Source organism: Python bivittatus, unplaced genomic scaffold (genome assembly GCF_059951505.1).
Source record: "Python bivittatus isolate LINGU-HERP-01145 unplaced genomic scaffold, Pbiv_v1 ctg000980_np1212, whole genome shotgun sequence".
In the NCBI taxonomy this organism is placed as follows: domain Eukaryota; kingdom Metazoa; phylum Chordata; class Lepidosauria; order Squamata; family Pythonidae; genus Python; species Python bivittatus.
The window spans coordinates 31,608,173-31,631,928 of NW_028277125.1; the positions used below are offsets into that span (position 1 = coordinate 31,608,173).

The 23,756-nt window shown below is 38.4% G+C and overlaps 1 protein-coding gene across 6 annotated transcripts in view; it reads left to right on the plus strand.

The window, feature by feature from the left end:
• EPHA4 (EPH receptor A4) overlaps positions 1 to 23,756 on the plus strand; it is a 389,379-nt gene that overhangs the window by 311,777 nt on the left and 53,846 nt on the right. For all 6 annotated transcript variants that reach the window (XM_088132608.1, XM_088132609.1, XM_088132606.1 and 3 more), the window contains one exon: positions 2,487 to 2,825. In XM_088132608.1, coding sequence (XP_087988734.1) covers positions 2,487 to 2,825 — 339 coding nt within the window. The remainder of the gene's footprint in view (positions 1 to 2,486; positions 2,826 to 23,756) is intronic.

The following is a 23,756-nucleotide window of genomic DNA, read 5'->3' on the forward strand; positions in this document are numbered from 1 at the left end:
GCCATGTTGAGTGCAGCAATGGAAGAAACACCCATTTATCAGAAGGCAAATGAAACTCTAGGCCTCAGCTACCCATTGTTTTACCTTCCAAAAATGCTTCTGGCATTTGTGTGCAGCCCAATGACATTGATGGAAAACTAGGTTATGCTTGAATTTGGTACTCTGTTTTGTAGTATGCTAGCTTCCCATGTTTTAAATTGAAATAATACTTTTTTAAAACAGCTAGGTCAAATGGTCAGTAGGCACCAAGGAAAATAGTGGGCTCATTTTAGCCCTCAGGTGTTATAATATATTGGAGACCCAGGATTTAGTGTAATATGCATGAGTTACGATAAGTACCTGAAGTATTCCTCTCTTCATTTCTTCTGTTTGTCCAGGAGGGAAATTTGGGAATTTTTCTTTTGTTACTCAAATAGTTTGCCAGGCCATGGCAAAAATGTTGTTTGTTACCTTCCTTTCACCTTTGAATTAACACCAAATAGGATTGAATTTGGTAATTTTCCCTCCACCTCCTATATGGAAGTATGCAAGCTGCAAACTACAAGCACCTGTTTTCTCTGTTATCTGCTTGACTACTTCTCTGTTGAGGTTCTACCCTTCTCTGTCCTATGCACTAATTATTGATTGGTCTGCTCGATTCAGAGCAGCACATTTTCACACATAAAATTGGACTAAGTCTCTTCAAGAGCATCTCAAGGAACCTGAGTGATGCTCTGTTATTAAACTCCAAAACTATTGTGGTTGGTGTAACAGGTACCCATTCTGAAATTGGGAGAGAGGATCAATTCAGTATAAATAACTATTTGTTATCTGACATCTCTGTAGGGACTTTTATACAGAGTTTTAACCTTGTTAGCCACCAAAAAAAAAAAAAAAAAAAGGATTTATTCATTAGATTTATATGTCATCTTTCCTCAAGGAGTTCAAGTTGAAGTATTTCTGATAGCTAATATGCCTGAGAATTAAATGTTGAAGACAATCTACATATTTTGCAATTATAGGGAGAACAATCTCCACATCTTAATACCTCTCATTCATGTGCCCATAGATGCACAATAAAATGTGTTTCACAAACAATACTACTGTTCCCTCGTGTATATTTGCATATATGCACATTCTCACCCCTACAATATTTTTCTTTACGCTCTCTGTTCATGTATAAACTTGCACACATAGTCTGCTCACCTTTTTCTCATTAACATCATATTTTCTCATTCACTTGTGTATCTCTCAGATACAGATACCCTTCTACCTCTTTCGAAAGGCTAGCCTTACCTATCTAGTTCTTTAGTATATTAATTTAGAACCCAGTTATACATACGTGTGGTTTGTATAATAGGCAAGTTTACACATATCTGTAATGCCAGATTCTTTTAAGCCTATATACATTACCTGGAATATATTAACTCTCCTAAGGCTCCAACGCCTTCTCGGCCCCCCAACATCCCCCCCCCCCAAACCCACCTGAATTAATAGTGAGATACTAGTTAGGAAGGGGATGTCTGTGGATAGGATATTAGAATAATGAGTACATAAAAGTGAGGGGGGGGGGAAGGTTGCATAGGTTTGCTTGTTTTTACTTTTAATGTTCAGTGTCTAGTAAAAATCAAGTTTAGGAAGATGGGCAAGGCAAGGGCCAGGATAAAAGAACTGAAAAACATTTCATTCACATACCTGCTCCTTGTGTTAAGGTATTATGATCTTGTTTTGGGCTTTGGTCCAACAATCTGCCCATTCAGAAATTGGCTGCTGTGCCCCATTTTCTTCAAGGCTAAGAAATACAATCTATGCACATAGGCAGTGATAATCCAGCCTTAGGGTTAGAGAGTAGCAGAAGATGATATCTCCTTCCTACATCCCAAGTCATCCAAATGGATGACTGATGCTGTTGCCTGGGACTGCACAGCACATGGATATTTCTTTTTAAGTTTAGATACGCTGGCCATTTGCTCAAACATTTCTCTGTACAGCCATATATTTACAAATGGAAACTTGTTTGAAGATATGGATGTAGTTGTAAAAGACTAACTGTATTTTAAGGTGTTTTCTGACTGAGACAGGAGCTAGCAAGCTGCTAGAACTGCATTCATTGTGTGTGAAGCTTCAGTGCAGGTCAGAGATGTATAACACGAGGTCTCCAGGCTGCAGACACCTCTGCAAATGCCTTGAATACAACCTGAAAGCCCCTTCAACTGTAATTTTTAATGTGGCAGAAAGAAGAATTATGAAAAACATAGATGTCATTCTATAACAATTTACAAGTATTTAAATAAAATAAAATTAAGTGTAGTGTTTATCCTGGGTGTGTATACGTCTTTGTCCTGGGCTCTCTCCTTCTGTGTGCACATGGCACCACATCCAAAGTCCAGTTACAGGTCTTGACTCCAAGGATGTTGTATACGCTTGTTGTAGATATTTTTCTAAAGAGGCTTCCTACTTTTTTTTGTTTTGCTCATGTAATTAAAAAAAATGCTTTTCTTTTGCAGGCCCTCCATCTGCCCCTGAGAACTTGATTTCCAATGTCAATGAGACATCAGTGAATTTGGAATGGAGCCCTCCCCAGAACAAAGGTGGTCGTGAAGATGTCTCTTACAATGTGGTGTGTAAGAGATGTGGAGCCAGTGATCTGAACCGCTGCCGGTCCTGTGGGAGTGGTGTGCACTTCAGCCCTCAGCAGAATGGTTTGAAGTCCACCAGGGTTTCCATTACTGACCTTTTGGCACATACTAACTATACCTTTGAAATCTGGGCAGTGAATGGAGTATCCAAGCAAAATCCAAGCCAAGACCAAGCCGTGTCTGTCACTGTGACCACTAACCAAGCAGGTAAACTTTTTATTACCTTCCTTTTATTTTCCCTCTCTTTTGAAGTAGTAACAACTTTTGGGGGAAGAGGACACATTTGGAATTTTGAGAGCATATGTTGGGTATGGTCATGAAATACCTACCATAGAAGACTTACTTATTCACTAAATGGCTGACACTGTGGGCACGGCCAGTCACAAAAATAACCATTTTGCAGAAGGCAGCTTAGAGTCTCAGGTTGGTCTCTGCCATTGGAATATATATTTTTAGAGTTTAAGTTATTGCTGCAAATACATGTGCTAGAGTTTGGTGATTTGCTTTGCAGCATGTATTCTTCTCACTTAATTTCTTCTGTTGACAGAATCTTTAAAAATATCAAGTGGGACAGGAAGCTACCTGCTATAGGCTGGGATACAGGGAGAAGGCAAGCTTTTGCTCTGAATCAGATCTGGATCAGAACTCCTGTATCTATAAATTGTGTAAAAAAAAGCATTTTCCCCCCAGTACAAACTGCAAATTCTCTGACTAATAAAACACAATGCAAGAGTGGCAAACAATTCCCATATTACATTAAAAGACTGATTTCGGTGGGGAATCAAGTCAAATATCCAGCTGAACATCAGAAAATTGTAGGATATTCCACTATTCCCTCCTGATTTGTTCACAGTCTGTGATCTTGTGAAGTTTGAATTTTTAAACAGATACATAAACTGGCTTGGTCATTTGTTACCTGGTTAGGTTAACTTTAGTATTTTTTAAGTTAGCCACAATATTGAAGTGGGTTATGGAAACACCAGTTAAGAGAGAAAGCTCTATAAATAAATAAACAGATTTTACCTCATGGCACTTAGCTATGGATATTTTAAAATTGCAGCTCTAGTCAGAGAAGGATCTTTTGTATGAAGATATTCAATTCTGGGTGATTCCCTCCCCCACTTTCTTCTTTTTCAATGTGCCTAGCTGTCAGCCTACCTGTTGCAAATCTTTATTTTAGAGGAACTAAGATTTGCAGATGATTATTTTCTCATAGTTTTCTTATCCACCTCTTCATATATATATGCATAAGGAAATCTCTCCTGTTCTGTAAGCTTCTGTGTCTTTTAACTCTTGCCTCAATTTTCTCTAATGCCAGATATGATCTATAATGCCGTAAAAATGTGAAAGGAGCACATATTTCTGCTAGATAAATATTTATTTGATTTTATTTCAGTAGCATCAAACTACTGGAAGCAGTATCCACAGTAAATGTTGAAGGATGTTGTGAACAAAGAGAAGTAGAATTGCACTTTGATTTTTTCCTAATTAAAGCACAATGTTGAATGGGAAAGAGGGAGGATCAAAAGAAGGTTTTGTTCTTATAGGTTTTCATATATTGTCCAAATAACCAAAACAGTTAGGGTGGTTACTTCCATGTAGCTCACGAACACTGGAAGATACTATAAAAAGAACAGATGCTTTATTGATATTTTTGGTAAAATGTTTTCAGAAATCCCTCCTTCCCTCCAGATACTGATTAGAATATCATGTGCATTGCACCATCCTGCACAGAAAATGCACATAAAGTTCTATAACTTCTGCCACTCTGATTTATATGGTGCAGTAGAATATATATGTATCAAATGAGGATCTGTGACTATATCATGCCTTGAATCCGTGTTGCTTTCAGTGGCAAAGGGGGAAATTGCACCAGCATCAAAAGCATCAATGGGCCTTTAATTTTAGTTCAGGTATTATAGCAAAATCTCCCAAGGCCAACAAGGCTAAAGGTGTTTGCCTTTCTAGTCATCTTCATCATCTTCCTCTGTTTCCAATTGTTTCATAAACACATGTACATACACAAATGCTCCTCTTAATGTAATGCAGTTGGACAATTTAAATAAGTGGCTGTAAAAGCATATGTAGATTTTTATGCTTAAAAATAAAATTATCCTTTCTAGGTTGTAAGATAACTGAGAATATGTCAGCTGCTACCTGAATCTCTTACCTACTTATTTAAATCAGTGTATGATTTCCTTTTTCCCTCCATTCTGTTTTCTTTAATGATTTCTGTGTTTATCCATTGACTCTGTAAATGAGGCAGAACTTTAAAAAAGAAAGAAAGTAAGATGCAATGTTCAGATGTAAGAATATTACTTTGTCCTTTCTTTTCCCAGATAAAGTCAATAACTTGATTTTTTTATTTATGCATAGGGAGAGCTAATGCATGCTTGTTTCACTTGGCTTTCTTGAGTGAATGTTTGGTCTAGTGTGTGTAAGGAAACCAGTAACAGGAAATCAAGTCGAACTAATGAGTATTATGCCGAGTTCTCAATGTTGGAAGGGCCAAGGTCATTCTTATTTTTGGTGGGACTTAGCTCTAAAGCTAGGTCATTTGGGAATTCTGTATCCTGTACTTGTGAACTTCCATCTGCCAGTTGGTTTTTGTGTTGCTTGATAAGAATGTAACTGTAAGGTGTCCTGGTCCAAGAAGAACAAAAGCACTTTTACTTGGCAAAAAAGATGTATCAATGGAAATCTTTAAATATGATGTTTTGAAACAAAACAAAGATCTGGGAAATCTGACTTTGCTTCATTTATGCAGAACATTGCATGCTGGATTCACATATATAGCTTGCTAAGACACAATTTTTAAACCATTGTTAGTTGAATAAACCACAAAACCTGAGGACACATTGCACTAATCCATATGCATATTTCACAAACCACAGTGAATGGGTTCCCCTACACACCAAGTCAAAACCAAACCAATCACATGATGGCATAATACAATGTGTGAATCTTGTAATAATCATGTAAGAAAACTTTTCTCTCTGTGTCACTGTTACCTGACTTGGGAATGGAGAAATGAGCAATGTTATAAAGTCCAGTGATTTTAGAATTATGTCAGTCCACGACCGCTGTCTCTCTTTTCGAAATGTCAGGCAGTTCAGTTCTCTTCTGACTGATTAAAATTATGGGGGAAGAAAGAGACAAGTTTTTAGATAGCAGATAGAGAAAAATTTAAAGCCACATACATCCAAAGGACTGATGACATGCAGTCCTGTTGCTGTTGTAATGGAGACATAGTTCTGAGTACCAAAGAATTACATACAATGAGAATATAATATTTTCAATATTTTTTATAGCAGATGGTGATGAAAGGTTGAGGGAGAGTCAGTTCTATTCTTCCCTCTATTGCTGGAAGACAAGGTTGAACTGGAGGAAAATTCAGATACCTCTTAACTCACTTTCCTTCATTTTAGGGTCAAGGGGACAGAAAAGACCAGACAGTTCAGTGGACAAGTCTTAAGAACCCCCAAATCAGGATGGTCAGCCTTTCAATATCACTGAGCAGTACAGAAGAACATATTCTACAGTGGTTCCTGGCAAGAGGCCCTTACATTGTGAATGGCTCTTCCCATGTGATCTCATAGTCAGGGGTGACCAAGATACAGGTAGTCCTCGCTTAACAACCACTCATTCAGCAACCGTTCAAAGTTACGACAGCGCTGAATGAGGAGACTGGTCTTCATAGTTGTGGCTATTGCAGTGTCCCTGCAGTCATGAGATTGCGATTCAAGCACTTGGCAACTGGCTCACAATTATGATCGTCACAGCATCCCATGGTCACATGATCTCCATTTGCGACTTTCACTGCCAGCTTCCAATAAGCAAAGTCAATGGGGAAGCCAGCAGGAGGTCACAAATGGCAATCATGTGACATCGCACTTAATGACCACGTGGGATTTGCTTAACAATAGCAACCTGAACTGCTGCAACTGCCATTGCACTTTATGACTGTGTTGCTTAGTGACAGAGTTGCTGATCCCAATGACCCTTGTTAAGTGAGCACTACCTGTACTTTGCTGCTGAAAGAGAAAGCAAAGATCTCTCTCTCTCTCTCTCTCTCTCTCATTCACACACACACACACACACATTCACATATGTCCAAAAGCAAACCAGATTGGCAATTGAATCTTACTTTAGCGCTGGCAGTAGAACTTTATATTTTGTCAAGCCAGATGTAGCTTAAGAGATGCACACTCTTAATTTGGTCTGCCCCCATCATCTGCTGAGGTGCTTGCTTTACCCTGTCCGATGGTATCATGTAGCATTTATGGTACTGAACTGAAACACAAGAGATCCAAGTTCAAGTCCCTACTGGGTAGTTTTGGGACAGTAACTATCTCCTTGTCAAACTATCTGACAAAGTACCTGTTGTGAGGATAAAATAAGGAGAGATTTCAACATGCATAATCTAGACTCTTAGAGAAAGGTAGAATGCAAATGTGATAATCTCTCTCTCTCTTTCTCTCTCTCTCTCTTTCTCTCTCTCTCAATTACCAGCCTTACACATATTTTAGAATTAATTAAATGGTCAGGAAGTCAACACAAAGTAATGGCTCCTGTGGCACTGTGGTATCTGAAGTAACCATAACTGTATTAGTTCCAATTGTATATTTGAAAGCATACATTTTGTTCCTGGCTGAATAACCATTAATACAGGATTTAACTCTGGTATGAATACACAGAGTGGCTGTTTATAAGTGCTAGATTATACTCAGTGGATTCTGGATCACTTCAAAAGTAAAAAAATATTATTTTCACAATTTTGAGTGGTTTGAGCATCCCAAAATTACTTTTTAAATATTGGCTCACAGCTTTGTAATGGAGGATAGGATTCAAAGATTGGTTTCTGTACCAATCTTTCTCAAAAACTCAAAGAATAATACAGTACTCCAAGATCTTAAGAAAGTGAAAACAATTTTCATTCAGTAATTTAAGATTTTAAAATTTCTGTAATAGCAATGCCAGAGAAGAAATTTTATTAACATTAATTTTAAAGCTTGCAAATGGATAAAATTAATATCTCATTCCTAGGGGAGGATAGTAAACCAGAAAGAAGAGATTAAAGGAAACCTCTAATAACTGTTCTTCCATCTTGAAGACTTAGGCCTCTTGGCAATACAGTGTTCTGCTTTAGTCAGATAAATAAGAACATTTTGCTACTTTTCATAAAACCCCTGTTAACATTGGAAAAGAAATATTTAACTCTGGTGGATGTTATTGTCAGATTCATATGTATTATATCTTCTCCAAAAGTATTTCACGTCAGACATTTTCTATGGGAAAGCTTTTTTTTTTAATTAATAATTGTGAAGGAACACACCAGTAACATAGGCTTCTGTATTTTTGCATAAAGTTATCATCGAAATTATTCAGTCAAAGGACAAAGAATATTCAGGAATATTTCTTTTTAACACATCCTCTTTTTTCCTGTCACTCATATCATGACCCTTTAAAGCCAGTTAAGCAACTTGTTCATACCTTGTGTACTTATGTACGATCTTATGCAATTATTCTTTTTTTTTTAATAATTTTTTTTATTTTTTACAACAAACACAAAACATACATAAACAAACAAGAACATAGAAAAGCATAAAAAAACCCATCTTCCATTTTATACCGTGTGTCAACCAGTTACCAACTCATTGGTGCCCCTTTCATAATCTTAAATTCTCATATCTATTCAAAATATACTTGTGTACTTATCAATTAACAATTATTAATCATTCATAGCTAGTCTATAGAATCATTTATTACAAGAAATTTTAACTTTCAATAGGATTAGTAGTACATTTTCATCTATCGATTATATGTGTATATATATAATAATTGATATCAAATTTCTATTGTAAAATTTCCTAATCCATTACATTACTATATTTTCTCATCCAATCATTAATAAAACAAATCCCGTGTCATATAAAATTACTTATCTTCTTATTCTAATTTCAAATCTCAATTTAACTCATCTCTGCACATTCCATAATTTTCAATAACTTCCTCCTGCATAGGTACTTTTTCATTCTTCCAATTCTTAAAAGTTACAGTTCTAACCACTATCAAAACATACTTAATTCTTCACTACATGTTTCAACAAAAATGTCTCTAGTTTAAAATCTATATGTTACTATATCCAACCATGTATAAATTTTAGTCTAATCTCTTAAAACATTTATAATCAAATACAATTTTTAACTATATATCTCAGTTTTATAATTTATTCCAGCGCTTGCATAATTTTAAGTTCACCCTTTTCATTCAATATCCCAAAACATCTAGCTGTTTATTCCTTTTTCTATATTATTGGATAAGAGAAAGCAATAATAAATATCCTTTCAAACATTCTGCTTTTTGAAGCTTCTGTCAGTTCCATCATTGTTGTACTTATGCAATTATTCTTAATGTCATGAGATTTTGGTGTTTTTATAAAAGAGGTCAAAATGTTTTTGCTGTTCTTGTGCTCGATTTTGTGAAGTATCAGGCAAGGTCTGCACAATTTTGTGAAATTTGGCAATTTTACAAGATTGCAACCTTTTTTTCTTTTTGTTAAACCTAAATTTTGGGAAGCTTTAGGCCCTCCTTGTCTGAATAATATAGAAAATATCCAATATTTGTACAAAACAGAAATTTATGTAGGGGTCTCAAAGAATGTGGGGTAGGGTGGGAGTCAGAAAGTTGATAATTTTCTGTCATGACTAAGCAAGATAAGAAAAACTGTTGACAACCGGCCAGAGTTGCTAGGAATCACGCGACATTTAAATTTTAAAAATTATTATTGTTGTTGTTATTACTGCAATGGCTGAGATACATAGAACAGGCATCTGACACAGTAGACTGTTATATTTTTTTCTGCATGCAAAATTACATGGATGTATTTTTCTGCATGTAATTTCTCCAGATAGGAAGCTATTGAGACTATGAAGTTCAGAAGTTAGAAGAGATTCATAAATGGGCAATATTTGGTAGACATAATATGGTTAAAATTGAAGTTATATCTGTGATATAACCTCCACTATTTAAGTACATGACATTATGTTCTGCATAGCAAGCATAAAACAAACTTATTCCGCTATGATTTACCTTACAGTTTAACTTTTGTTTGATGTCTTTATGATCCATAGTTATCTATGCAACATTTTTAAAAGCAAAACAGATTAAAAAATGAGCAACCATAAAATTGGGAAGGCTAAAGATGGTAGAAAGTCCAGAGAGTAGAATAGCTGTAGCCTTGAATTGTTTGGAAATGCTGTTGAACTGAATGGTTAACTAAAATTTGCCTTTTATTTGTCCATTGCATGTGCTTGGGTAAAGATCTCTGAAAGATAAACAGTGCTGATCAACTGAGAATTCCTTCCATGGTCATTTAATTATGCCCTTGAAAATGTGTAATGTAGTAGGAAATATGTGCTCTTAGCAACCTTTCCTTCCCTTTGGCAACCAGCTTTGTTCATGTGCATTAGACGTGCTATTAGAAATGTGCATACATGCATCCAATACAAAACAAAACAAAAAACGGGAAATCTATTATTGGGAGGGGTTAAATTTATTATTTTAAAGTGATTACACTTTTTACTGAGAAAAATAATATAAACAACTGCCTGCTTTTTGGCAAGGCACTTGTACCACCCATTTCCATGAATTTGTATTCAAAAGGAGGGTAAAAATCTAAATCAGCAAGTCAGAGAAAAGCTTTTACCACCTTCAGTAAATCAACAACTTTAGAGGTCAGTGAACAACTTTGAGAAAAGAAAACTACTTTGCAGTAGCAAGAGATTATTATAATATTTAAATACATATTTATTATAATATAATTAGACAGTTTTCTGGGGAAATGGAATTCATTTATCATTCTGCTGTAAATATTATTTTACAAACAGGGGTTGCCTATATTCATCATTGGAAAAAGGCCAGATGATAAGAGACCATATATTTTAAAACTTTAAAATAGATCAAACTCTCTGTAATTGTTTGACTCGGTCCATTTTATGTTGAGCTCCTTTCCCTCCTTTTGCTAAAACCTTGTCCATTATAACTCTCTGAATAGTATATAAGGTCAGACAGGTTCTTAATTTTGAGATGAGTTTTTTAGCAGCAGTTATACCTTGTTTTTCTCTGTCTTTACATATTCAGAAAGGCCACTATCTTTTCTAGCCGACTCTCCCAACTAAGTGAAATTAATTGTTATCTCCCAAGCGCAGCCTGAAAGACACCAGGGTCCAGTCTGTAGTTGAGCAACAATAAAAGGATTCAGAGAACTTTTATCAAAGCTTCTATTAAACCCCTGCTGGTGTCCTCAAACAGGTTTTTTTTTCCAAGCGGGAGAGCACAAAAGCTATGCTGCACAACTGTCCCTGTGTGTCCATTCAGAGGTTTTAAATCCACAGAGTTACTAATTGAAATGCCATGCAGTGCAGTACAAATAAATATACCCTGTTTCTAAGTCTCTGCGTTGCTCCACTGGCTCACAATTCAAGAAGCAGAGAAGGAAGTTGACCTGATTATACCCATAGATGAGACTGTTAGCCCAGCCTTCTCTTTTCTGCATTGAATGGTTAAGGGTTAGCTGTAGATCAAGCGGGTGGGTGGCAGAAACTGCACATGGGCTCATAGACTTTAGGGGCCGATGGGACCAACAACCTCTTTGTTTCAAAATCTGTCCCTCAGAAGGAAGATAGGCGTTGCGCTTCCCTTTCCAATACAAGTCGTATTGTATAGCACAAAATAGTAAATGTTGCCTGAATGTTTGGAGAACTGGCCAAGTGGCCACTTTTTGCAGGTTTAAATCTCTCAGATAGAGCCATAACGCATCCACCCACAGCCTGCAGTCACTGGGCATCATAATGCTGACCTTTCTAGTAAACACTATGACTAAACACTATTCTTTCAATGAGATACATCCTGTCAGATTGCGCTTAATGTGTGAACTGGTTTGTAGCCACTGTGTGTGGGTTTTATTTTATCGTTTTAGCATGTGGGGAGAGGAATTAGTATTATTCAGCTTGGTATTTCCCTCCCAAGTTCTCCCAGTAGTAGACCTCTGGTAGGATTCTTCCCTCAACTAAATATATCAATGTATGGTTAATGTCTTTATGCACTTGAAATATTTCATTCTGTCTCTTTGAATTAATGTAATCTGCCTTCATTATTAAATTCAGACACTGGTGTTCTGTTCTGTCTCTGACTTAATAGCTGCTTTGGTCATCTAGGCATTTGACTGCAAAGCTCTTGAAAAGAGAGAAAATTCTCTTAATCACTGTCAAACACTTATAATACTTTTATACCTCTCCAAGAAAGTCCAGAAGGAAAAGAAGTGGCGATGGGGTGGGGGGTGGAGACCCAACCGTTGAAAAGTCGTTTGGGGGCATATGTATGTATTTTATATATCTTTTGGCCACTATCAGTTCAGAATGCCCCGTACTGAGGATGTTTTAGGCAAGATACACACACACGTGCAAGCCATTTTATTTCTCCATTAAAACCACTCAGTGGGATAATGGGCATTATCAGTGGACATTATGTTAAAGAGTAATGGAGCAGGATTTCATTTGTTTATTATTGCAACTTCTTTGCACTTTAATACATATTTCTTGAAGTGATTTACCAAGTACCATAATGCAACACATACAAGAAACAATACAAAATCCATAATCAATAATATTATAACAAAATCTCTGATAGCCATAGCACCCTATTTTCATCCCAAGACAAACACATTGATAATTCTCCTTAATTCCCCAAGGTTCTCCAGAACAACCAGGTCTTCAGTAATTTCAGAAAGGTTCAAGGGAAACAGTTGATACTTTCTCAGGGATAAGTAGTTCCAGAGAAGGGACAGACAGTACTCGCTTCCAAGCTCCCTCTTGCTGCACTTCATGTGGAGCAGGGATTCTTAACCTACATTCTCTGCACATGCATTAGGTGAGCAGATCCTACTTGGAGTAGGCAGTCTTAGAAATTCTCAGGTGTTATAGGTGATAATAGTACTTCCAATTGCAACTGGAAGGAAACTGGGCACCCAGTAGAGTTTCTACAATTAAGGTATAATATGATATCCCCTGTTATCAGGCAGGCAGTCACATTTTGCACCAGTTGAAGCTTCCAGATGGTCTTCAAGGATAGCTGCATAAACAGTGAGTTACAATCATTGAGTCATTGATGTGATGAGAGCATGAGTGATTGTTGTCAGTGCCTCTCATTTCAAAAAGGCTGCAACTCATACATTAACCACAGCTGACAAACATTTATCAGGCACAGCTTCTACCTATTCCTCCAGCAGGAACCTCTGATCTTCTAGATACACCCCCAAATTGCAAGTTTGATCTTGGCACTATCCAGAGCCAAAGTTGGTGCCATTATAGAATAGGTGGGTTTTGAATCAACAACCACTGGTTTCCTATCTTATCACTAGTGGCCTTTCAACAGCACTTAATTCGCAGTGCTTAACTCAACAAACTTAATTCAGAATGCTAGTTATTACTTTTAAAGTCCTTTAAGGCATGGCACCAGTGTATTATTTTGCCAAAGTAAACTCATTCCATTAAATCTGAACATCTTGAGAAGACCTGCTGAGGTTCCCATCCCTGTGAGGTTTATAGTACTTGGATGAGGCAGCAGGCCTTAATTTATGTTTTTATATATCAAGGCATTGGTTTATAAAATTTATTTTTTTGTAATAGTGTTGCTTTTTGCTGTTTTTGCTTTGTTTTTATTTTGTTCTACAACACCTAGAATTGTTTGATTAATCAATAAATTCAGTTAATATAATATAAATAATATATTCTAAATAAATAAATAACTGGCTGACTTTGAGCTCAGCCCTTTTTTTTTTCTCATCCAGTCCCTCACAGTCTTTAGACCCTGGGTCAAGATTTCTATCACATATCCCTTGGCCCAGGGTGGAAATATACAGCTGAGCATCATCAGGATACCTCATTCCATGCTAGCGGACGATCTTTCCTAGTATCTTCATCTAGATATTAAATACAGTAAAACAGAGGTTCAAGCCCTGGTACAACCCCATATTGGAAGGCCCAAGGAATTGACCTATCCTATCCTACACAAATTGTCCACTCAGGAAGGAGCAGAACCAATATAAAATGGTGCTTCCCAGTGCTCATACATGAGTGATTCAGAATGAAACTATAGTTAATGTATTGTTGAAGGCCACTGAGAGATCCAGCAAGGAAGAGTCACCCTCACCCTAGGTCCCACCATAGGTTGACCACAAGAGTGACCAGTGTAGCTTCCATCCCATGTCTGAGTCTGAATCCTGACTAAAAACAATCCAGACAACCTGTGTCTTCCAGAGCTCTTTGTAGTTGAAGAAAATGTATTTCTTTGTTTAGCTGATTTATATATCACTCTCAGAGGGCTTAGGAATTGTGTTCAATATGTAATGCAAGCGAAAAGATACACTCAACTAATTAAAATAAGGATCATACACTTCTAAAATATATATTTTAGCCCTCTCTTAAACTGCAACAGGAAGGATATTCTTGACCATTTTGTATTAAATTTTCTTGGCTTCCTATTGGTTGCCACTTATCTGTCTCTATAAGGGACATTATATATAGACAGAAATAATTTTCAGCATTCTGTAAAATAAGAGTGGTGATGGTTGCAAAGATGTTATTTTTAAACTTCTGCAACTAAATATATCTCCCAGTACACAAAATAACTATGTTTATAGGATATGCCAGCAGCAGAGCTTGAAGTCCATTTGTCGTGCCTTAATGTGTGATGCCTTAATAGAGTAAATGATATCTTAACCTATGAAGTATGTTTTCCCTACGATGGCTGCAGTGTTCTGTGCTAGTGGAATCTTGATTGTCTACAATCTCTAATTACATATTTTTGATTGTATGGAGTATTGAACCACATTCAGTTATACACTTCTCTTAGAACTTTTTTGTCTGCAAGGCAGATCAGAGTGAAGAGGAGGAGGCAGTGAAGAGGAGGAGGCCTACATGTCCACACCCCATAATCCTTCTACAAGAGGGATTTCTCTACTCTTGAATATGCCATCTAAATAAGTGCACATAATGTGTGGATGCATATCATGTATGAACAACTGGAAAATTAATAACTGTCTTTGAATCTTTATGGCTAGATAGTTTTGTTCCAACATGCAATTACTTTTTCACTCAATAAAAAGCAGGAATCATTTATAAATCTGTTTCAGTCTAATTTATGGTTAAACTTCCTGCTGCTATCAGCAGGGCCAGCAACATCTAATTTCAGGAAACTTAGATGACAATATAATAGGTTGATTACTGGCTGCTTTTAGGTACTTTTTCTTTGCTGAGCCTTAATCATGGCTAACACACACACACACACACACACACACACACACACATTCCCCTCTCACCTCTATGAGTGGTATGTGTCTTCCTCAATCTCGGGTTCTGTAACAGAGGCCTGGGAGTTTGAGGGTTCTGCACAGTATCTTAGCTGTTCCTAGCACTGCAGTCTTCTGGACAGAGAGCTCTGATGTTGACCCTGGGATCTGTTGGAGCCACTCTCCCAGCTTAGGAGTCACAGCCCCGAGTGCTCCTACCACCACTGGGTCCATGTGGTGGTTTTACTTTACTTTCCACATCCTTTCTAGTTCCTCCTTCAGGCCCTAGCACTTCTCCAGCTTCTCATACTCTTTCTTCCTGATGTTGCTGTCACTTGGCACCGCTACATCTATCACCACCACTGTCTTATGGTTCTTGTCTACTAACAGAATGTCTGGTTGATTGGCCAGCACCTGTCTGTCTGGATCTGGAAGTAACAGCAGGATCTTAATCCTGTTGTTCTCTATGAACTTCTGTGGAATCTTCTATCTGGACTTGGGAGGGTCTAGCCCATACACTGTGCAGATGTTCCTGTATACAACGCCAGCTACTTGGTTGTGCCATTCAGTGTCACACTTATATCTTACATCTTATATCCTGCCTACATCTTACATCCTGACACTATGTGTTGGAGTGCCTCTGAGGCCTCTCTGCACAGTCTGCATCTTGGGTTTTGTCTAGTGTGGTAGACCCCTGCTTCTATGGATCTGGTGCTTTTAGTGCCTGTTCTTGTGCTGCTATGATCATTTTCTCAGTACTGTCTTTTAGTCCAGCCCTTTCCAGCCACTGGTAGGATTTCCTGATGTCAGCCACCTTAGCTATCTGTCAATGGTACATCCCATGCAGGGTCTTGTCATGCCATGGCACTTCCTCCCATTGAACTTCCTCCCATGTCTGCGGTTCCCTCAGGCATTCTCTCAGCAGCTCATCTTTGAGTGCCATCTTACTGATGTACTCCTGGATGTTCTGGGTTTCATCCAGGACAGTGGCTTTGACATTCAATGGACCCCGCTCACCCTCTTTCCAGCTGGTGTACAGTCTCTGGGTGTTGGACTTGGGGTAGAAACCTCCGTACATTGTGAGGAGCTTCTGCACATCGGCAGCCTCCATGTTCTTCTTTGGCCAGCTCACTGTACCAGCAGGGTATCTGATGACTAGCAGGGCGTACATGTTGGTGGCATTGATCTTGTTCTTCCCATTGAGCTGGCTCTTCAGGACCTGTCTTATCTTTTGGTGGTACTTGGATGTTGCTGTCTTCTTTCCTTCCTCATTGTGGTTCCCATGTGACTGTGGGATTCCAAGGTACTTGTAGCTGCTCTCTATGACTGCTATGTGGCCTGCTGTAGTTCCACCCCTTCAGTCTTAACTACCTTTCCTCTCTTTACTACTATCTGGCCACACTTCTCCATCCGAATGACATCCCAATGACCTCACTGTAGATCAATGTCAGGTGGATCAACAAGTCGATGTCTCATTCACTCTTAGCATACAGCTTGATGTCATCCATGTAGAGGAGGTGCTTGATGGTAGTTCACTCTTGAATTTGTTTCCATATCCAGTCTTTGTGATTCTCTGGCTGAGGGGGTTCAAGCCTATGCAGAACAGCAGGGACGACAGTGCATCACCTTGGTATATGTCAGGTCCAGCCCAAGAACAATGATGAAACAGTCTGGTCCAGTACAGTTCCTTTATTTGCTTACACCTTATAGACAGAATCTTGCCAAACTAAATCTATACTACAGCAACTAGTGGATATACTCTGGAGATTCTAGGGAGTGGCTATCTTGAACCTCTTATGTTTCCCACATTCCCCCTGTGGACTGTGTTGTCATTTGCCTTCTTTCCCTTCCTCGAATGCACCCCCTCCTTCCTGATAGCCTTGCTCTCTGTTGCTATCCACCACAGTATTATACCTGTATAGCATCATACCTAAATACATTCACAGATCCATGTGTGTGGCAACTGTAGGCTTTTCTGTAGTCAATCCAAGCTGTGCTCAGATTGCCGTGTCTAGACCTTGAGTCTTGGGCAACTGCTCTATCTATGAGCAACTGGTGTTTTGAGCCTCTGGCGTTGTTCCCAATGCCCTTCTGAGCTATGCTCATGTACTGGCCCGTATGGTCCTATAGCTTCGTGGCTGTGATACCTGCTATGAATTTCCATGTTGTGGGAGGCAGGTTGTTGGCTGGTAGTTGGATGGTGCTGTTCCCTTGTGGGGGTCCTTTCATGATCAGCACTGTTCTTCCTTGTGTTAGCCAGTCTGGGTGCTAGCAGCTGGTTCATCTGTGCTGCTAGGTGTTCATGCACTGCTGTTATTTAGCCAGTAGGTATGGATCATGTCCAGGCCAGGTGCTGTCCAGCTTTTCATGTTCTTGACCCGCTGTTGGATGTATACTGTGATGGTGACTGGTTCCTGTTCTGGGAGATTGCTACGTTCTGCTCTCAAGTCCTGCAGCCATTTTGCACTGGTGTTGTGTCTTCTCTTTCTCCTATATGTTCTTCCAATACTGTTCAGTTTCTGCTATTGATGGCTCTGCTGTTACTGTGTTGTTGCACTGCAGTTGGGAGTACACCTTGGATGGTTCTTTGGAGAACAGGGCATTTATCTTCTTGGCCTCTGCTCCTTAGCCTGGTAGCCAGTACTTTGAGCCTTTGTTTAGCAGCCTCTAGGGCTTCAGATGGAGTCAGGCCCTTGTATTTTTTCAGTAGCCAAGTCTAATCCTTAATCTCCACACCCTTCTGTAGTTCCACCAGCTGACTAACTTCTCTCAGAGTTGCCTTGATCTTAGCTTCCAACCTCATTTTCCAGTGTGTGGGAGGTATGTACTGCTCTTCTTCTTGATTGTGTAGCCAAGCATCTCCAGGATTACAGTGGCTGTAGTGTATATCAATTTATTGGTTTGAGTTATGGTGGTAGTAAGGATTGTCGTGAGGGCTCTATTGGCATCTTGTAGCATACTATCTGATGGTACTTCTCCACTGAGCCTTGGTCTCAAGGGTTGACTGTAGCTAGTTTATCCATGATCTTATGCTTCATATCAGCTGCTGTGCTCTGTAATAGAGGGTGTTGCAGTGATGTTCCAGCTTCAGATGTTGGCTGCACATCCAGTTGTTCTTCTGGGTCTTCTTGAGTCCGGGATGTAGTGAGTAGTTGGTCTATCTCAAGTTGTAAGAGCATCTTCTTCCTCTCTATGTTGAAGTATTGGGTAGTGGGCTGTTTCTCAGTTAGTGTGGATGTAGGTCTTCTATCCATCCATAGTTCCCTCATACATTTCATATATCCCCTCTCATTAGGTCTGCTGTGGTAGTAGCATTCCATCAATTCCAGGTTCTCTAGTCTCATCCATGTATGGTTTGTTCCAGTAGCCTACTTACTGTCAGGTTGTCCTGGTTCCCCAACATCTGACGCAGACCTTGTTAATCTGGGCAATATCTGAGCCAGCATGACTCCCTTAGTTTGTGCCACTCTCATAGGTAGACATTAGGTCTTTGCTCAAGGAACCCTATGGGTAAGGTAGGTACCAACCAGGATTCAAACCCTGGTCTCCTGCATCAAAGGGCAGTGCTCTTAACCACTATGCTATCCAGCTACCTCTCTATATTCCTTCTCACCTCTGTGGGTGGTATGTGTCTTCCAAAATCTTGGGTCCAACACACACACACACACACACACACACACACAGAGATGATGATGATATAGATATTTACAGGTTTATACTGAAAGCCAGTTATGTATACCGTATATACAGTACATTGGGGTAGAAGGAAGCTGATTTCTACTGAAAACAATGGCACTGAAATTTGTATTTCTATTTATTTCAGTGGATCTAGGTTGAAATTAACTCTTTGTGGATTGCAGCATTACTGCATTCTACAGTAACCCCTTTGCAATTGGCTGTAATCTTGTGTATTTACACATTGTGATCTAGACTGAAGAAATGTCCCATCTCTGGCTCAGCAGTGAAAATGGATAGCCACATTTCAAATCTCTTTCATTTCAAGATGCCAAATGAGCACACAGAAACATTTCTGCATTCTGAATTGCCTCTCCTCTTGTCGATTAGAATAATTGTGAGTGAATAAGGGGAATCTTTTGTCAGTTAACAGGTTCAATGAATTATCTGCAATATTTTGCAGTTGCTCTGTAGGACATATTTTCAGAATTAGAATGCCTTTTTTATTTTGCCACAATGCTATGTTAAAAGTTTGAAAGACTGCAATTATGCAAACAGCATGGAAGGGAGAAGTCTTCTGAAGTTGGAATGGGCACAAAGAGATATGGCTTCAGTGGCAATAGGAGACATGTGATTTTCCCTTCAACCAGAAAGCATTTGTTAAGAGTGATGAGTAGCAAATGCAGTAAACTGCAAAGCTCCACAGGGTAGGCATTGTCTCACATGTTTTGAGTCAAATACAAGCTGATCTTTACCCGGTGCTATAAATTGCTCGCTTAGTTTGCTTCTTTCACATGTCACCAGCTTCCTCTAGGCATTACCAAAAAAAAAAAAAAATTGTGGACATTTCTGTTACAAAACAAAATGATACAGGCCTTGTAAATCAAGAGATCTCTAAGAGGGGCATAAACATGTAACTGGTGTATTTTATTGTAAGGAAGAACAAAGCCCTTTTAAACCTTTTAGTGTTTGGAAACCGGTGTATTTTTTCAAAGGAGCCATTAATACCATGTTTAAAAACTCAATTTATCATTGCTTCATGGGACATTTTCCCTGTTTTTTCTGAGTATCTTCTTAGTTCCTGGTGCATTCAAGATCAACTTCCTTCCTTCTGAGAAGCAAGTCAAAGTCTTGTGCTTAATTCACATTATCTGTTTATATTGTATCACCACAGTTAGTATGAACATGTAGCATTTTTGGACAACTTGACAGGACTTGAAAGAATTATATGGAACAATCTTGTCACTTTGCCTTCTGATATATATTGTACCCCTTAATGAAAGACTACCTTATAGTAGTTGAGCGGCTTGTACATCACAACGAAACTGAGCATTGTACATTCCCTGAAAGATCACCCATGATAGACTGGAGATAGATGAGGAGTCAGGTGTGATCCGCTGAAGAAAAAGATCCAGTATTTTGCAAAGAAACAGACATTTCACAACCAGGACAATGTCAACATGAACCTGTAAGATGAGCTGCCTAGGCTGGAAGTTATTCAATGAGTTGGGGAAGAGCAGAGGACAAATATGTAGCACTTGTGCTTATGATGTGTCTGGATTAAAGCTGAAAGGATGTCCAGCTGCTGATGTGTCCAATGACAAAAAGAAATGTTGATGCTGCAAAGATATGTATAGCATTGGTATGTGGAATAGCAGAACCATGAATGAAGGCGAACAGAAATGTCAAGACTGAACATTTACATTCTGGGAATTAGTAGACCTTCAGAGGAACATCAGATCTTCTACTGCAGACAAGAAAATCATAGAAGAAATTGAAAATCCTTATTAAAAAATGGATGTCAGAGATATAACCTCAGAAATGACAGAATGATCCCAATATGAATTCAACACAAGCCCATCAGTGTTATGGTGATCCAGGCCTATGCTCCAGCCATAGATGCAGAGGAAATTGAATTGGAACATTTCCATGATAACTTGCAACATCTTGTCAACACCACACCAAAAAAGATATCATACTGATTATGGAAAGCTGAAAGGCTATATTTGGAAGTAAAATCTGGAATAATGGGAAACATTATCCTCAGTGTATATAATGAAGCAGGCAACAGATCTAATACAGATATGCTAAGAAACTTGTTTATAGTAAATAGACCTTCTTTCAACAATCTAAAAGCTGACTAAAACTGAGGTTTTTCTTCCTATCTAGTTCTAAGATTAAGTAAATTGGTAAGAATAATCAATAATTAATGAGACAGAGAGGACCTAATTTATTCAAGGCAGAAGATTTGACAGCAACATTAATTTTTATTTATGTCCCAATTCTATCATGGAATACAGAATATATAGCTTTTTTTTTTGGATGAACTGTCTTCAGTTCTTTCAGCAATAAAGGACATGGATAGAGAAATGATGGGAAATAAAGGTGGAAAAACAGACCACAAATAAAATAGATCTTCTGAAACAGAGGTCATGATTGCATAATATATAATTCCTTCACCTCACATACAAATATGTCAGTATGTGCAAGGTCTCCATGCTAGGAATAGGATCATTGACAAACATAGTTGCTTCACTCTGTCATGTATGGAATATTACTTTGAATAAGTCTTTGCGATCATCATATATAGACTTTACATGCATTTGAAATACTTGAATAAGACATTGCCTCACTGGCTGCCTTTCCTCTAAGTTTAAAGGATCACATATTCTACAAGTTTGCCTATGTTTCAGAAAAATAGGTTCAGAGGGCACACTTTAAAAATGTTTTATTATTACTGTGACTCTTCACTTTCTTTTTCTTTTTTCTCCATTTCTTTCATATACTAGGGGCTACTGAATGGTTTGAACCTTGTTGTTTATGAAGCTATATTTTTTATAATTTTCAATCATGAATAATGAAAATTGAATATTATGAATTTTGGATTTCTGTTGTTATTGTTGTTAGATTTTATAGCACTTTAACCATATAAGAGAAAAGATTAGATACTTGAATTCTGGGTCTGTGAGCCTTCCACATCCCTGTTCATGGATTGGTGATCAGCCATAAGCAATGTAATGCTTGTATTAAGCTGATGATTAAATCAGAGCCCTTTTTTCAGCCATTCTTGGAAAAAGCCATGAGAAACAGATATTCAAAACAACTCAGTTCCAGCAAACAAGGCAGAATTTATTTCAGGATGATGTCAACCCTCATGACAAAGAAGTGAGGTAACACAAAATCTGGTTTTGAACTTTATCTTCTCCTAAATACATTATCAGAAGGCTACAGAGAATTATTCACACAATGCAGAGCAAGGAAGGAGGACCTGTGTCTTTCCAGAGGTTGTAGAAATATAATAACCAATATGCCTATCTTGGCTCAGTGAGAATTGTTCAGCAGTGCCTAAGGTGATGATATTTCCTCACCCTTGGTGTAGAAATATCAAACGGTAAGCTTGCAGGTGTTACCTGCATAGCTTTTAGTTTTCTGAGATCATTTCTCAGCAGTTGATTCAGACATCGCAACAAGCCTATAAAATGTATTCTGCCTGTTTCATGGGCCAATCCATGATTCACTTTGCTTCCTCCACAAACAATTTTTTACCATAGTTCTCTATACAGGATAATGTATGTATATGTAAATTCTGGCTCCTTATTTTCAACCTCTCTTCTTTATATCAGTTTTTAATGTGCAAGAATAGCTAAGAGTTAGTTTTCCTTCTTTCTACTCAGTCATTCCATCCAAGCTGTATCAACGGCTTGTATTTTGTTCACAGAGAGTGTCTAATCTTTGTCTCCTAGGTCTTGGCAGCAGATCCAGCTGGGAGAAATGCAGTTTAATGGTCTGCAGAGCTAATAAAATTTTAAAAATTCAGCAGTCATTCAATTTAACTGTAAATTGGAGGTGTGAACCTGCTTCAGCCATTCTCTGTGTTTAATGGAGATAGAATAATATATGACTCCAAATTTGGATAGCCTGAAAGCAAGACTGGCTTGAAAGCAAGAGCTGACATGTTCACTGGGCACACAACACTTTCTGATATTTGCAAGACTAATAGCATAGAGTTTAATTTTAACAGTAGCAGTGAGATTGCCATTGACAGCGGGGTTATATTCTCATAGCCTATACTGGAGTGTAATCTCTGGACCTTAGAATGAGTCCTACTGTTTATGCCCAGGCAAAAAATAGGTTTCAAGGGGAAAAACAGGGCAAATTATATTTCATTCTTTAGATGTTTAAGTTCTCAGTCTTCTCAATTTTGCAATTGCAAGAACAATAATTTTTATCACTTTATTTCATTTCAATACTTTGTGATTGATATTTATTGATTTTTTAAAAATGTGCGTAACATTTGCCTCACATTTTGCTCAAACCATATTTACCACAGATCCCCATTGGCCATTCTTTATCCCTCCCACCCCAACCTAGAAAGCAATCACCAATCAGTTCCCACTGATATGTGTGACACACACACACACACACGCTCACTCGCACTCATACTTAGCACCTTCTTACCTGTTGCATCCACTGATGTACTGGTTAAAAAAGAAAAGAAAGAATATCCACAGTATCAGCTTTGCCATTTTAATGTCACTTGAGCTAGATACAGAGAATGGCAGAATGTGTGTCAATTTCACCTAGTTAAAAAAAGAAAAGAAGGGGCACATTCCTTCAGTGAAAAAGGGAGGGAGGAAGGAAGGGAGGCAGGCAGGCAGGCAGGCAGGCAGGCAGGCAGGCAGGCAGGCAGGCGAGAGGCACAGTTTTACCAGCCTTTTTGTCAACTGTCAGTTTCATCTATTTAAAAAAATGGAAGAGGAATGGTCCACTGTTTCTCAATTCCACCAGGGAAAAAAGAAAAGCCCAACCTTTTATCATTGCACTGATGAACCTGTTGAGAGAGAGAGAGACAGAGAGACAGAGACAGAGAGACAGAGAGAGAGAGAGAGAGAGAGAGAGAGAGACAAAGAGAAAGAAGCCTGAGCTTTCATAATTCTACCAGTGATTTAAAAAAAATCCACCAGTCAAGGTCCTTCCAGAAGGGAAGAGGTGGCCCGATAGCTTAGGGCAAAATGACATAACCAGTGACAGGAAGGGGAGTAATATTAGCTTCTTGGAGTGGGGGCATTTGCGTACAATGAAGTGAAGCACAGTGGGCAAGCCAGATAGCACCA